The following is a 15,551-nucleotide window of genomic DNA, read 5'->3' as shown; positions in this document are numbered from 1 at the left end:
AGTGAACGAAACAGACAGAGCACCACATTCATAACAATGAAGGCTTAATTCTCTCACTTTTAGCCAAAACGGACCAGACCTCAAGACAGAATGCTGGCAATAAAGGACGACTCGGCTACAACCACCTCTAAATCTGGTTTTGCAATGTACTGATTTGCTGAGTGTGAAAGAAAAGGGGTGATGAAGCAGGTACCTTGGAACAATCATTCTGCAACAAACAATATGAAGTGATCATTGAATATTTTTTTTATTTTAAAAAATCACGAAAGAGCATAAAACTGACTCCTGATGACTGTTGGAGCATGGGAAAAGCCTGAAAGGCAGCTTGAAAGACAGCCTCTCATGGGGGAGCAGTCCACAAATTGAGCACCACCACTAAAAAGGCCCATTCTCGCGTTGTCACCCTCTGGACCTCTCATGGACGGGGCTCACAAAGAAGGGCCTCAAATGATGATTGCAGAGTGGAGGTAGGTTTGTGGCTTATTGCAGTCCTGAGCCATTTAAGGCTTTACAAGTCAAAACAAGCATTTTGAATTGGATCCAGAAACTAATCAGCAGCCAGTGCAGTCAGGGCCAGGATTCGGTGTAATATGCTCAAGCCATCTTACCCAGCCGCTGAATTCCACTTTAGCTGAAGTTTCCAAACTGTCTTCAGAAGCAGACCTATATATAACACATTGCAGTAATCTAACCTAGTGATTACCAGAGCATAGAGAACAGGCTATCCCTGTCCAGACATGGGCACAGCTGAGCCATCAGCCAAAGCTGATAGAAGGCAATCTGTGCTGTCTGAGCCTCAAGGGACAGATATGAACCCATAAATACCCCCAAGCTGTGTACCCGCTCCTTCAGAAGCAATGTAACCCCATCAAGAGCAGGCCACCTCCCATCCATCCATCCAGCCTCTGTCTAATCTGGATTGAGTTTCAAGTTTGTTGGCTCTCATCTGGTCCATTACCGAGACAAGACAATGGGCCAGCTTCCCTGCAGATGTAAAGGAGAAGTAGAGCCGTGGTCATCAGCATACTGCTGGCAACAATTCTATTACTCATCCTCACTCACATCTAGCCATCAGCCTGGGCATATTCTGTTTCCAGAGATAACAGGTACCCTTTGCCCTCTCTCCCAGTCATGGCAGGGAATCCGAGACTCAACCAGCACGGAAGAACACATTACAACATAGTAATGGGTGGGTATAGCAGGCTTCCTCCAATTCAGCCCTCCAGATGTTTTGAGACTACAATTCCCATCATCCCTGACCACTGGTCCTACTAGCTAGGGATCATGGGAGTTGTAGACCAAAAACATCTGGAAGGCCAAGTTTGAGGAAGTCTGGAATATAGTCCTTGTGGTGTCATCCAGATGTTATTCATCTCTCATCAGCCCCCACCTGCATGGTGAATGGTCAGGGATGCTGAGAGTTGCAGCAACATCTGCAGGGAATCATTCTGGCAGCCCCTGCAGTGAAGTGTTCATGCAGCAAGTACCTGCTCTGGCTAGAAGCCCAAGTTGAGGGTGACAACAGAGCTGCAATGCTGTCCCAGAAGACCATCTTGCCCAGACCTCTCTGCTCTACCAAAGCGTTCAAGCCCCTTCATCATTAGAAGTCAAAACTTTTCTCCCCTCGTAAATCCTTATTGATTTCATTGCTCCACAGCAATTACTTGTTTCCCTGCCGTTCTCCCTGTTGTGTTAAGTAATTCTGCAAAGCTGTAAATCCAAACCACTCCTGAAACCAAGAGACGGATTCAGTGATCTAGGAAATCAAAAAGCAAAAGACAGGTGAAACCCCCACAAGAAATCAAAACGGCACTGTATGGAGCAAATACTTTATTAATTATTTGCATGAAAGAAAAGGAGATTTTATATTAGGATGAATCTATTTAGGTGCTACAGAAAGCCAGCTATGGAAGGAAATTGGTTATAAATAGCCTTGATGCTCAACACACCATCAGAAGAAGAAAATGTGTACAATGGAATGAGCTCCCAAAATGAAACGAGAAACAATTCTCTCTTGGAGGGGACCGACATACTCCTTCCTTAACAAGCAGCATTTGCAGGATGCTAAAGATGCTGCTCTCTGTTTGAAAAAGTGAAAAGCCTCCCAGGTCTGGGGCAAAGTCTATTTCTGCACCAAGCTATAACCTCACTTGATACTGGTTCAGTTCCATGATGCCCAGCCAAGCTAGACATGCAAGGGAGCCTTCAAGCTTCCACAAAGTCTGCACCTCTCCAGAGGTGAACTGGGTCCTCCCAACTGGAATCTGGTACACAAAAGATGGGTGCAAATGAGGACCTAGATTCACATCTGGCCATGGACTGGCTGGGTGCAGAGTATTGGAGGGAGGTACCAGCTAGGGAACCCCCAAGGGGAAAGACTCAGAGCCAGGGGATTAGTGGTGGGATGACGTTGAGTGGTCAGAAGAAGAAGAGGGAGCAGACTGGGAGGAGGAGGTGTCAAAAGAGGCAACAGGGTTCAGTGAGCAGGAAGAGTCTGTGGCAGACAGAACTCCAGAGGCAGAGGTAGAAGCGGAAGCCAAGAGGCAGAGATGAGGCAAGCTGTTGAAGAAGCCAGGGGGGTCTCCCTTCTGCTACAAGTTACTCTCCCCTGGTCCCCCAGAACCTGAAGAGGTATGGAGATGGTGGAGCAAAGATGATGTGGAGCATCAGACTGCTTGGGAAGGAACCATGGGGAGAAGGAGACTTAGGGAGCTGTGGGAAAGCAAGGACCTTCAAGTCCCCACAGCTGCCTCTTTGGTGCAAGATCTTCTAGGAAGAGTTGCTCTAGGCCTGGCCTCCTGGGCTGTTAACTTCACTGAAGCCATGTGAATTATTGCTGACCTGCTCCAAGTACCCACCTCTGTCACTGGAGATGCACAAAGACTTGTAGGGCCTCATGTGTGCCTGATGTCACCAGATAAATGCCAGGTCTAGAGCAAAACTGAAGGCTTGGGCTGTGAACTGCCTACATTTTGAAAAGGAGGTCAAAATTTTCACCTCTTTAAGCACACACAGACGCGCGCACACAATTGCTAAATTGGGAAAATTTGGGCAGAGGGCAAAAGACTTCCTGGAAAGAAGGCCTGCATTTTGGCTCGGCCAAACCAGAACAGCTCGGCCAAACCAGAACAGCGCACGGAAATGCCGTTTACCTTCCTGCCGGAGTGGTACCTATTTATCTACTTGCACTTTGACATGTCTTCAAACTGCTAGGTAGGCAGGAGAGGGACCGAGCAACGGGAGCTTACCCCGTCGCGGGGATTCGAACCGCCGACCTTCTGATCGGCAAGTCCTAGGCTCTGTGGTTTAAACCACAGCGCCACCCGCGTCCCACTTATTCCATTCTACTCTAATGCTAAAAAGAACAACTGCTATAGCTCCTGTTTTAAAGAGCCACTATCCCTTTAAGACCAGGTGAGGAAGCACAGGCACTTATGATGTGATGCTAACACTGTTTATGCATGTAGGAGGCCACCAGAACAAAGGCTCAAGCACACAGAACAGGAAGAGTTTTCCTGCAGTGGCAAACAGACAGCAAGCTGCATTGTGCCATTTTGCAACTTTGACCCAGCCTTATTAATCAATACCTAATTGGGTAAGGAGGGCAGCGGAAAGAGAAAAGAACTCCTCTGCATTTTGAAATGGATGCAATTCTACTAGAAAAGCATTTCGCTAGAAGTTTGGGTAATCCAATACCCCGATATGCATTTTTTAAAGAATGCAATTAACAAAATATGTCATGCATACTATTAAACTAGATAAGGTGGGAGAGAAGAGTGACACAGAGAAAGCTCAACTACAGGCAACAAAACTGCCTGAATACTTCTGTTGCTTCAGTTAAAGAAATTTGAGCTATCCGGGTGGCGCTGTGAGTTAAACCACAGAGCCTAGGGCTTGCCGATCAGAAGGTTGGCGGTTCGAATCCCCACGACGGGGTGAGCTCCCGTTGCTCGGTCCATGCTCCTGCCAACCTAGCAGTTTGAAAGCACGTCAAAGTGCAAGTAGTTAAATAGGTACCGCTCCGGCGGGAAGGTAAACGTCGTTTCCGTGTGCCTCTCTGGTTCGCCAGAAGCGGCTTAGTCATGCTGGCCACATGACCCGGTACGCCAGCTCTCTCAGCCAATAAAGCGAGATGAGTGCCACAACCCCAGAGTTGGTCATGACTGGACCTAATGGTCAGGGGTCCCTTTACCTTTACTTTAACCTTTTCAGCAAGAATTAGCACCCTGGTTCAGCAGCAGAGGAAGCCGCTTGCTCCCCTGGGGTGATGCCCATAGGGGCAGGGTGAGGGCGAGGCAAGCCACCCATTGGGGCAGGGCACACCACGGGGCCTCCAGAGTCTGCCTGCCTCCTCCCACTCAGCCGCCCTACAGCTAGGGGAGAGGCAGGGGGTGGACTGTTTGGGCAGCGCAGAGCCTGCGTGCACCCAAGCTCAGACACACTGCAGGCCCCGCGGTGAGTGCTGCCTGGCATTTTGTCACCCCCCTCAGTTGTGACGCCCGGGGCGGCCCGCACCCACTGCCCTCCACCTGTGCCCTGGTCAACTAGACTAACCTTCAAGCCTAGCCTTTGCTTCTCTGTACAAATCCCATCCTTCCAAGAAAAACTCCTGCTACTATAAAAACCCTGAAAACAAACAATGCAAGCCAAAATATACCAATTCACTTAATTCAGAAGTTTTATTTCAGAAGTGCAAGCAAGGTCAATTTGTGCCCTGGGTGAAGTGACCTGTTCTTGCATTTGTGGAGGGAGGAAGGAGGAGGAGGAGAGGAGGAGTTTGGATTTGATATCCCAATTTATCACTACCCGAAGGAGTCTCAAAGCGGCTAACATTCTCCTTTCCCTTCCTCCCCCACAACAAACCCTCTGTGAGGTGATTGAGGCTGAGACACTTCAGCGAAGTGTGACTAGCCCAAGGTCACCCAGCAGCTGCATGTGGAGGAGCGGGGAAGCGAACCTGGTTCACCAGATTACGAGTCCACCGCTCTTAACCACTACACCACACTGGCTCAGCTCCCTCTCTCTTAAAAATGAGCACATGCCGTTTGTAACCAAGGTGCTCTCTTGCTTGGAACAGATTAGGGCCTTTGTGCAAAGCAAAAGGAAGCTTTACAGAAGCCCTTTCCCCCAAGAGACGACGCCTTGGTAGAAGTCACAATTACAACACGTGGAAAATGCTGAAAGTTCCATCCATGCAATGGAAACAATTGTTCACTTTCCAAAAGCTCACCGTTTCCTTCCTCTTTCTCTTGAGGAATCGTGTCACCTGGGAAAACAAAGGCGTGCGCTTCTTTGAAAAGGTCTTACACACTGATTCTGCAAGGCTACTCTGCAGAATCCAGCCACAAACCCTGGAAATTGTCACTAATGATGAATGAGCCTCTTACATACAGGAAGCAATCATTTTGCATGGATGTTCCATTCCCGGCACCTGCATGCGTCAGCGTATAAGCACATTCTGCCCCACTTTGCCTTCTCCCAGGTCCAAAAGGACCCAGTTAAAATGGCTGCCACCTGAATGTACCTTAAGTAGGTACACAAACCCAACGAGAGGTGTGCGCTTGCTTTTTCTGGGCTATCTCATTTATTTTATTTGAGACAAACAAATTCTCCTCATCCAAACAAGGAAGCTTTCTCTTCTTGGATCTTCCATCCAAAATATTATTTAGATGCCATGCTTGTTGTTGTTGTTTAGTCGTTTAGTCGTGTCCGACTCTTCGTGACCCCGTGGACCAGAGCATGCCAGGCACTTCTGTCTTCTACTGCCTCCCGCAGTTTAGTCAGACTCATGTTTGTAGCTTCAAGAACACTGTCCAACCATCTTGTCCTCTGTTGTCTCCTTCTCCTTGTACCCTCCATCATACCCAACAACAGGGTCTTTTCCAGGGAGTCTTCTCTTCTCATGAGGTGACCAAAGTATTGGAGCCTCAGCTTCAGGATCTGTCCTTCCAGTGAGCACTCAGAGCGGATTTCCTTCAGAATGGATAGGTTTGATCTTCTTGCAGTCCATGGGACTCTCAAGACTCTCTTCCAACACCATAATTTAAAAAAAAATTGTTTTAGCATGCTGATATTCAGATTACTTGGTATTCCAGCTATTACAGTATTTAAGATGGGGGGGAATCAATTTTTTAAAAGAAAGAAAGAAAGTAAGAAATTGCATGATGTGCCAACAGAATACATTTGACCTTACTGACAGAAGGTTAAAGCAGATTTGTAGTCTACTTATAGGGACTTCACATACGGACACACCTAATTAATTTAATGCATTGATGCAACAATATGCATGATTGATGAAATAATGCTGTGTCTATCATGACAGCACACTCTCCATGCAAGTCAATTGTCAGAAGGATATCCCTAGCATGGCTCCATCTCACAAACTCTATTGGTCTGTCCACCTTCCTTCTCTTTAAATCATGCATATAAAAAGTAAAACCCACATTCTAAGAATGTGGGAACAAGTGACTTAATATGAGCGCCTGTTCTTCTCAAATCATCAAGACAATTAGGTTCATCAGCCTTAGATTTAATTTCTCCAAATTTACACTGTATAATTATATCTGGGAATCACTTTTATCTCTCTCACACACACTTATTAGTTTTTTAAAAGGATGCTGTTGTCAGCAGTTATTTCTCCTACAAGTTGCCTGATTAACATACATTTCAATCTTAGATTTTTTTTTATTAAAAAAAGAACGCTCAACGCTAAACACATTTACTGAGAAGTGAATCCCACTGAGTTTCATGGCTTACTTTCTTGTGATTATGCTCAGATGGCAGTTTCAAAATAATAACCAACAAATTATTTTGTTGCTACACATATATGTATATGCTATATATATGCTACATATATATAGCTAACAGTGGAAAAAAAGATAAATAAAACTTATAGGGAAAGCTACATTAAGTGCAATTTTTTCCCTTAATTTTATTGTCTCCCAATCTTCTTAGCCTCCACATTGGGTATTCATTAGAGAGAAAAGCATGGAGAAAATAGAATCTTGTATTCTAGTGCTCCCTCTTTTGTCAACTGGAGACTAAAAGATAGCACTAAGGAAGATCCAAACTATGCAGGGATTGCATTTACTCTGCACATCTCCATGGTTTCCTTTTCCAGAAAAGGACAAAACAAGAACAAGTTCAATTGCAACTTTACAACCTTGACTAAAGGCCAAACTAGATGGGGCATTAATTGCAGAAATGCAATTAACATGCACATTTTTGTTATGTTAATAGCAACCATGGAGAAGCCTTAAAGGGCTCCAGGACCCTGGGGGGGGGTGAGGAGACAATGTTTAACTCTATCTCTCCTTGACAAGTCGAAATAAATACTGTATTTTTTGCTCTATAAGACTCACTTTTTCCCTCCTAAAAAGTAGGGGAAAATGTGTGTGTGTCTTATGGAGCAAATGCATGCTGCGCAGCTATCCCAGAAGCCAGAACAGAAAGAAGGATTGCTGCTTTCACTGTGCAGCTATCCCTCTTGCTCTTCTGGCTTCTGAGATTCAGAATATTTTTTTTCTTGTTTTCCTCCTCCAAAAACTAGGTGTGTCTTATGGTCTGGTGCGTCTTATAGAGCGAAAAATACGGTAAATAGAATTTAAAAATTGCACAGTAGCACCTTAGAGACCAACTAAGTTTGTTCTGGGTATAAGCTTTTGTGTGCATGCACACTTCTTCAGACAAGGTCAGTTGTGAGAAAATCACCTTTCCAAAGCTGCCATAGTTGTCATGATAAAGTATGGTAAATGCTAAACAGGAAATAGAGAAGGGAAACTGCGAAGGAGGGATGGGATGCCACAAACACACATTGTTTCTGATTCTCTAAACCAGTGGATTCTCTAATCTTTTTTTTCCTATGGGCCACAGAGAATAAAAACTTGCTCTCACCACACCAGGTTTTTTTTAAAAAAAAATGATAAAAAATACATTGGAAAACAAAAAGAAACAACTTCTAGCAGTGCTTGATTTATAACACAGAACACAGCTACTTTATAATATGATCAGAAAGTATAAAACAATGCAGCTGCATTAGAACATAAATCATTCCCAAAAGATAATGATAAATGAGCCTCTTACATATGTACTTTAAGTATGTATACAAACTCAATGAGTGGTGTGAGCTTGCTTTTCCCCAGTACAATGGTACCTTGGGTTACAGACGCTTCAGGTTACAGACGCTTCAGGTTACAGACTCCGCTAACCCAGAAATAGTACCTCGGGTTAAGAACTTTACCTCAGGATGAGAACAGGATGAGAAATCGTGCGGCGGCAGTGCAGCAGCAGCAGGAGGCCCCTTTAGCTAAAGTGGTGCTTCAGGTTAAGAACAGTTTCAGGTTAAGAACAGACCTCCAGAAAGAATTAAGTTCTTAACCCAAGGTACCACTGTAATCTCATTGATATTGGGTCTAATTTGAGACAGGCAAACTCTCCTCTCCTCATCAACACAAAGAAGACTTGCTCTTTTCTGATCTTTCATATTTGTCAGAGTTGAAAACCCCTGTTCACAACCATTTGTTGTGGAGAACTGTAGAAGAGTAGCCAATGCTCTTGAAGAGAGGTATTGATACTGTTTCCGGTTGTGCGTCAAAACAAAAGTTATTTTGAAACTGCGCTGGACTATATTACACTGTTTCTTTGACTGTTTCTTTGATTGTCTTTGAATCTTCCTGCCACACTTGCCACACCCTTTGAGAACCATTGCTGGGCCTGAACCATAAATGGAACCACTATGATACAACATCTGCCTTGAGCGCACTATGAAAACACCTGTACGAACATTTACAGCACAATTCTTCAGCTGAAGTTCAAGTAACAGCTTGATCCCCACACCTGCTTTTTATTATTATTATTTATTTTTTGAAGAAAGGGAATGAAAACTACTTGGCAAAGCAATACGTGAAACAGAGCTTCTCGGAGATGGAGCTTATTATTTACTATTTATAATATTTCATGACTTTATGGCTTTCAAGTGCTGCTTGTACATGTTATTTGGTGCACATAAAATGGCACGCTAACAGTGCAATCCTATATGTGGCTACCGGGGGTGGGGAATTCACTGAGTTCCAAAGGACTTCCTCCCAAGTAAGTGAACGCAGGATTGTAGCCTACAAGTTACAATACATGCAATTAAACAAACAGTGCTGAGCTAAAACCGTAATACCCTTAGCACACGCATCACCAAACTCGGCCCTCCAGATGTTCTGGGACTACAATTCCCATCATCCTTGACCACCGGTCCTGTTAGCTAGGGATGATGGGAGTTGTAGCCCCAAAACATCTGGAGGGCTGAGTTTGGGGGTGCCTGCCTTAGCAGCACAACTGAGCAGCAAGTACCTATTTTAAAAAAGAGCTAGGTCTTGACCAGTAAAGTATAGCAGTGATGTCATTAGAGTGCTAATCAAAAACCTATTTCAGCCTTGCGTTGCTTTCTGGAGATCTTGACGAGTGCTTTTCAACTTAGCTGCTTTAAAGTATCACTGCTGATCCACTCATAATTCTGAAGAGCAGGCAGGTTAACTTTTAGAAATCTCTCTATCCAGAACCAAATCCTCTAACATTCACTCAGATGTAACAGCGATATAATATTTGTTACAAGGCCACAGAAAATTCCAATTATTAGCTCTCAAAGAAAAGCGGGGGTGGGAGGGGGAGACCAGTGCCCTTACAAAGCCAAGCGATTAAAGATCTTTGCCGGAAAATTAAACTTCATAAAAATAAAAAAGTCTATTTGAATTATACAGCAAGATTCTTTAATAGTTTCAAGACTCGTTCATTTTAATGGGGGAGAGTTAAGAATATGCCAACTCGCTGAAATCAATGAAATCTTGATTGGGCCCATAATCTTCTTTTTTTTAAAAAAAAACCCTGACACTGGTTATAAAAGTGGAGGGGGGGTAGTTTAAGCTTTTTCCATCAGCCTGCAGAACCAGCTCAAGTGATCCTCAGTTCTATTCCACATGTTGGAAGGAGTACAGCTACGCTTCGGGGAGCTGAACTTTCAAGGACCCTAGAAAAAGGACATTAGTGACTATTGTCGCAATGAATGGTGGCTGGCTCTCTGCAAGGCGAGCCACTTCCACAGACAGTGTTGTTTGGTCATAATTGGCCAAGGCACCCCCTGCTGTGCAAAGCATTTGTCAAATAATGCCTGTTTACAAATAAACTTCCAAATGGTACCAACTGGCCATTAGCGAATAAAACCCTGGTTCACTTCTAATGCCATGTCCCTCTTAAAAGGGCAGGAACAGAGGGTGAACGGAAACAGCCAAGTAGACAAGGTGCAACAATCCTGTATCTGACTGCGTAATTCATTGGTTATTTTCCAACCGTCCCCACCCCCCCGTCCTCTTCCAAATTTGGCTATGCAGTTTCAAGCCAATAACCTGCTCAGTTCCACAAAGTCAGTCGTTCCTGCAGCGCGTATGTTGACTTTGTAGGATGTGACTAGGGTTAATTTCATTTTGCCATGCTAATGAAATATTAGGAGGGCATAACTGAAAAGGCTTCCCACACATCTCAAAGTTAAGAGTTTCAAGATACACTGCCCCAAAAGATGGATCTGGGAAAACAGACTCTCTCCCAGAGCTGAAATTTTCAGTCAGCACTGTGCACACAACTCTGGGCTTTTTGACTGAGTACTTTCCAGTCAGAAACTGTTTTCCTAAGGGAATAAACCCATGCTTTCCATCTAAGCAGAAAGACACCCAGGCCCCTCACTAAAAGATGCCGCACAGAACAAAATTATAGCATCAACTGATCTCTGCCAAGGTATAAATAAATTCACTTCCTAGCTATATTTTGCCTTCCTCAATCCATCTTTCTGAGAGTGCCAACTTTTTGAAAACACACACATACAGTATACTGTATTTACAAATACACCTAATTGCCCATCAGGAAACTCTGTCAGTCTAGGACTTAATTCAGAAATCGTGCCACACCATGGTTGAGGAAGCCAAACCATGATATGGCATGGCAGTGCATTGGCAAACTGTGGCTTGTGGTCATCTAGCAAATAAAAAGCCACAATATGTGTTAAATGCACTTTGGTGTAACATATGCTTTGACAAACTGTAGCCATGCTACTGATCCATCTCTATAGGTCACTATGTCTAGAGACAAGTGCTAAATAGGGGTGATCCTAACCATGGTGGCCTTAGGTTAAAGGTAAAGGGACCCCTGACCATTAGGTCCAGTTGTGGCCGACTCTGCGGTTGTGGTGCTCATCTCACTTTACTGGCCGAGGGAGCCGGCGTACAGCTTCTGGGTCAAGTGGCCGGCATGACTAAGCCGCTTCTGGCCAACCAGAGCAGAACACGGAAACACTGTTTACCTTCCTGCAGGAGCGGTACCTATTTATCTACTTGCACTTTGACGTGCTTTTGAACTGCTAGGTTGGCAGGAGCAGGGGCCGAGCAACGGGAGCTCACCCCGTTGCGGAGATTCGAACCGCCGACCTTCTGATCGGCAAGTCCTAGGCTCTGTGGTTTAACCCACAGCGCCACCCGTGTCCCTTGGCCTTAGGTTGCAAAGTATAATTAGCACATACCACCGTTTGGGTTTATTTCTGAACTGATCCCATCTATCTATATGATCACCAATGGAGACCTGGCTTAGGAGATTTCTCCCACAAAGAAAGGGCTCCCAGCAGATTTCACACCCATTCTCCTATGTAAGATGCTTGTGAACATTTTCCAAGCCCCAAATCCACCAGCCTCTCATTACCATATCAGTGCAGATCATGGGGTTTGGGGGGGTGAGCAAGGTAAAATGCCTTTGTGTTAGAAATGTCTAATGTCCTCCATCCCGTCATCCAGATGATAGCATTCAGCACAGAAATATTATTCCATGAAGGGCAGATCAAACAGTTCAATCAAACATCAATATAGCTATAGACACAGTTATTCTAATTATTGAGGCTAACACCCCATGCACAAGTATTCATGTGTTACAATAACTTATTCAAACAGCAAACTCATGCGTTTGGTGTCGACAGCATTGCAGCCAAAAAAAGGGCAACTGTAGGGTGGAGGAGATATCCCAGAGGTTTGCAAAATGACAGTCTTGAAACCTGGGGCAGTGAAGGCTAAACATCTTCAGTAGCCACAGAAAGGAAATGTCCTGCTGAGAGAGAATGGCTGACAGAAATACTGCAGCAGTTTGTTGCAGACCCCACAATTTAGGCTTTTCCGTGGGGGGTGGGATTACACCTATAAAGAAGGTTTTGTTTTGTTTTGACAAATCATTTTCTTCTGGGTGATAGTCAGGAAACCTTTCTCTCAGTTCACATCACATAGAGGCATTGCCAGTAAGCTTTGACTATCAAACCACGCAAGATAACAAGACCAATCCTCATCTAGCGACAAACCTTGTTATGCGTTGGCTTCAAAATAAAAGAACTATTAGATGCCAATAATCTTCCAAAAGCATCTGGCTTTCCTGTTGCAAAATTGCTCATTTACTGTCCTCTTCCGAGCACAAACAAACACTCTCATCAGATCTCACTGTATCTTGATTTCATTGCATGACAAAGGCTATCATCCCAGGAGTTATGAAAGCAACTGAAAGAGATATGAAATCCCACTTCTCTTTGGCGACAGGAAGAACTGGCTTTCCTCACCCCTCGCTGAGGAGTTTCTGCTCCCCCCCCTCACACCTTTGACCCAACACATGCAAAAATGGCATCTGAGTCTTATAACTTAAGCTCGCCATACTATAATTTGGAGGGGGGAAATGCTATAAAAATAGGGGAGGTCATTTATAAGCACCTTTTTATACAGACTTCATACAGCTCAAGACAAGTGAGCAGAATGAACTGGCTTTCATACACACAAAGTAGCTCTACAAATAAGTCACTTTGGAGTTATTTTTCCATCTAAATGCATACTGTCCAAGCCGTTCCCATACCCTTCAACCAACTCAAATGCAGGAATTCTAAAGGCACCACCAATTTATAATTTTATAAAATTATATTAAAAAAAATATAGGGGGGGTGTTCAGTTGATAAGAGCTAGGAATAAGACCTGCCAGCTACTGCCACCGACGCAGACATATGCCTTGGGAAGGGACAGGCGGACAACCTGCTTGCTGGATGGTGGGTTTTTCTTTGCTCATCCTAGCCCCACAGAATCTGAGGGGAAGCTCTTCTTCCCCCAGACTAATCCCCTGCACTCCAGAAGACCCATCTCCATAGCTCTACACACTGAATCTTCTTCACAATGTGATCCTGCCAGCCCAAATAAGACAAAAACGGTATTGAACAGCCCACTGAAGCAAAGTCTCCTAAGCCTGCGGTGGCCACCACAATCATGGGAAGATGCTGAAATCATGTATGATTTAGCTGAGATTCCTGTGTCGAAGGGGGTTGGTCTAGATGACCCTTAGGGATCCCTTGCAATTCTGTGAAAATGGTTCTTTCTGGACCCTCAGCTACCAGTGTGAGTCGTATTCAGAAGGCCCTTGTATTCTGCAAAACAGCTACCACCCCTTATACTGTATGTATAACCAGAAGTTGTTTAGACTAAAATGCAAACAAATCTTCACTCACACACTTGCAGTGAAAGATCAGGAAAAAATTGCCCACACTTTTACCTCTAGGTTTTTTTAAAAAACTCCTTTTGTCAATTTTTATTTATTTATTTATTTATTTGCTCCTCTGCTTCAGTATCAACATCAGCCAAACATGTAGGCATTAAAAGCAGGTGAATATTTTCCTGGTCTCGGGGAAAAAAATCAATGGGGAAAACCTTCGCTGGGGAGATTTCTTCCTGGATGTAACAGGAGCCAGGCAAGTTCTTTCCCCCGCAAAAGGTGCTGCTCCTATTCACCCCTCTACCCAAAGGTTTTCCCCCCCTAAAAAAAATGTTTAGGGGTACTCTCATTTTCCTACTCCTATTGAAATGCTGCCCCTCAGTGAGGCCAAACTTAGATTCACAAAATGTTTAGGGCTATGCGTCCCCCTGCGTCCGTCCCCCCCAGAAAAAAGCACCACAGCTACCAGTCGGGAGGATGAGAGGGCAACTGGGGGCGGCGGGGGGCGGGCAGAGAAAAGCGAAGTAGAGAGAAGCAGCTACTGAAATGATCTTACAGATTGGCATCCGCAACAAACCCGGGAAGGTGTGCCAAACCTACGGCCAGGGCGCCCTTGAGCAGGTGCAGAGTGCATTGCCTCCCGGCGCCTGTCTGATACGGCGGAGATCGTGGGCACAACCCCCAGATCGGAAGGGCATAAGAATCTTAATCTCAGGGTCGTGGGTTCGACCCCCGCGTTGGGAGGCTGGACTAGATGACCCTCGTGGACCCTTCCAACTCTCCCATTCTATCACGAACTCTGCCGCACGAGCCCCAAAGCCCTCTCCTCAGCCCTGAGAAGACGGGCTGGAAGAGAAGAACCAACGTTGCTGCCTTTTTTATTTTCATCCTTCCCATCCGGGCAGCTGGATGGACTGCGCCTCCGAAGCCCCGCGAAGCCCGATACGGGCCGCCAGAAAAGGGTCACTGGCGCCCCGGCAAGCAAGCGCTCTCTCTCGCGCCCCCATGCCCCGCTACGCCCGGCGCCCTCCCGATCCCTCGCCCGGCGCGCTCACCTTGACTGCCGGCCGCGCTCCGGAGCGTCCCGCCGGGCAGGAGGAGCAGCGGCAGCAGCACCGCCAGAGGCGGCGGCTGCGGCGGGCGGGCGCGCAGCATCCTCGCTCCGCCCGGGATGGGCTCCGCGCGCGGGCTGCTGCGTCGGCGGCTGCCCTCAGCCGGGTCGTCGCCCTCCTCCGCCTTCTCCTCCTCGCCCGAGACGCTGCGGAACCTCCTCGGCTCGGCGTCTGGCCCTGCAGCCGCTCCCCCTCGTCCTCCGTCCCGGTAGCGAGCGAGGATGGCGACGGTGTTGGGAAGCCCCGGCGGCGCGTCTCCAGCAGCGCGCCCGAAACTCCGAGCTCCTGCTTCGCCTTGGTGCTGCTGCTGCGCGCAGCCACCAGCGCGGCGGCGGGGGCAGGGGCGGCGCGCTTAGCTCCGCCCCTGGCTCCTCCCCTTTCCTTGATGGCCCCCCTCCCCCTCGCTAGCATCGCCAAAAAGGTGGAGCTGCCAGAGGGTCCTCTCTTCTGACCCCCCCAAGCTGGTTCCCAAGGGTGCCAGCGCGCGGCTATGGAAGTAAATGGTGCGCCTTGCTTGCGCGCAAAGTGGGGAGGAAGAGGAATATGTGGTGTGTTTTTTTAAAAAAGCATTTATCATAGCGGCCCTCGAGGATTTTCGCATGAGCTGCTTGGGATTCCCTCTCGACGGCCTTGGAAAGGCGATCGGCGTCCTGACCGTGCGCTGCGCAAACGGTGAGCTGGAGAGCGCGCCTTGCCCGGGGCGAGCGGGCGGTTGAGGCAGTCTTCGTGAAGGACACGCGAATAAGCTGAAGGAGACCGGCTGGGCCCAAACGAACGAAACGAATTAACATAGCGACCCATGTCACCATCGGCGCATAGGCAGGATCGGCACATAGCTACGCAAATGTCAGACGGGGTCACCTGGCTTGCCAGTGGTACATGTGGAAAGCAAGCCTTGCCAACAGT

The 15,551-nt window shown here is 46.5% G+C and overlaps 1 protein-coding gene across 9 annotated transcripts in view; it reads right to left on the bottom strand.

Annotated features, from left to right (window-relative positions):
- Nucleotides 1–14,689, bottom strand: part of EPHA5 (EPH receptor A5) — a gene marked incomplete at its 5' end in the record, with an annotated part of 261,432 nt that extends 246,743 nt beyond the window's left edge. For 6 of the 9 annotated variants that reach the window (XM_081883884.1, XM_081883885.1, XM_081883886.1 and 3 more), the window contains one exon: nucleotides 14,589–14,688. In XM_081883884.1, coding sequence (XP_081740010.1) covers nucleotides 14,589–14,688 — 100 coding nt within the window. Of the gene's footprint in view, nucleotides 1–13,082; nucleotides 13,102–14,588 lie in introns of those variants that run through there. The other 3 variants (XM_081883879.1, XM_081883880.1, XM_081883882.1) reach the window with 2 other exon arrangements.
- Nucleotides 14,690–15,551: the final 862 nt, after the last annotated feature.

This window comes from Podarcis melisellensis, assembly GCF_964234715.1.
Source record: "Podarcis melisellensis genome assembly, chromosome: 13".
NCBI lineage: Eukaryota > Metazoa > Chordata > Lepidosauria > Squamata > Lacertidae > Podarcis > Podarcis melisellensis.
Note: the sequence above shows the minus strand (reverse complement) of the source record. Positions and strands in the feature narration are given on the sequence as shown.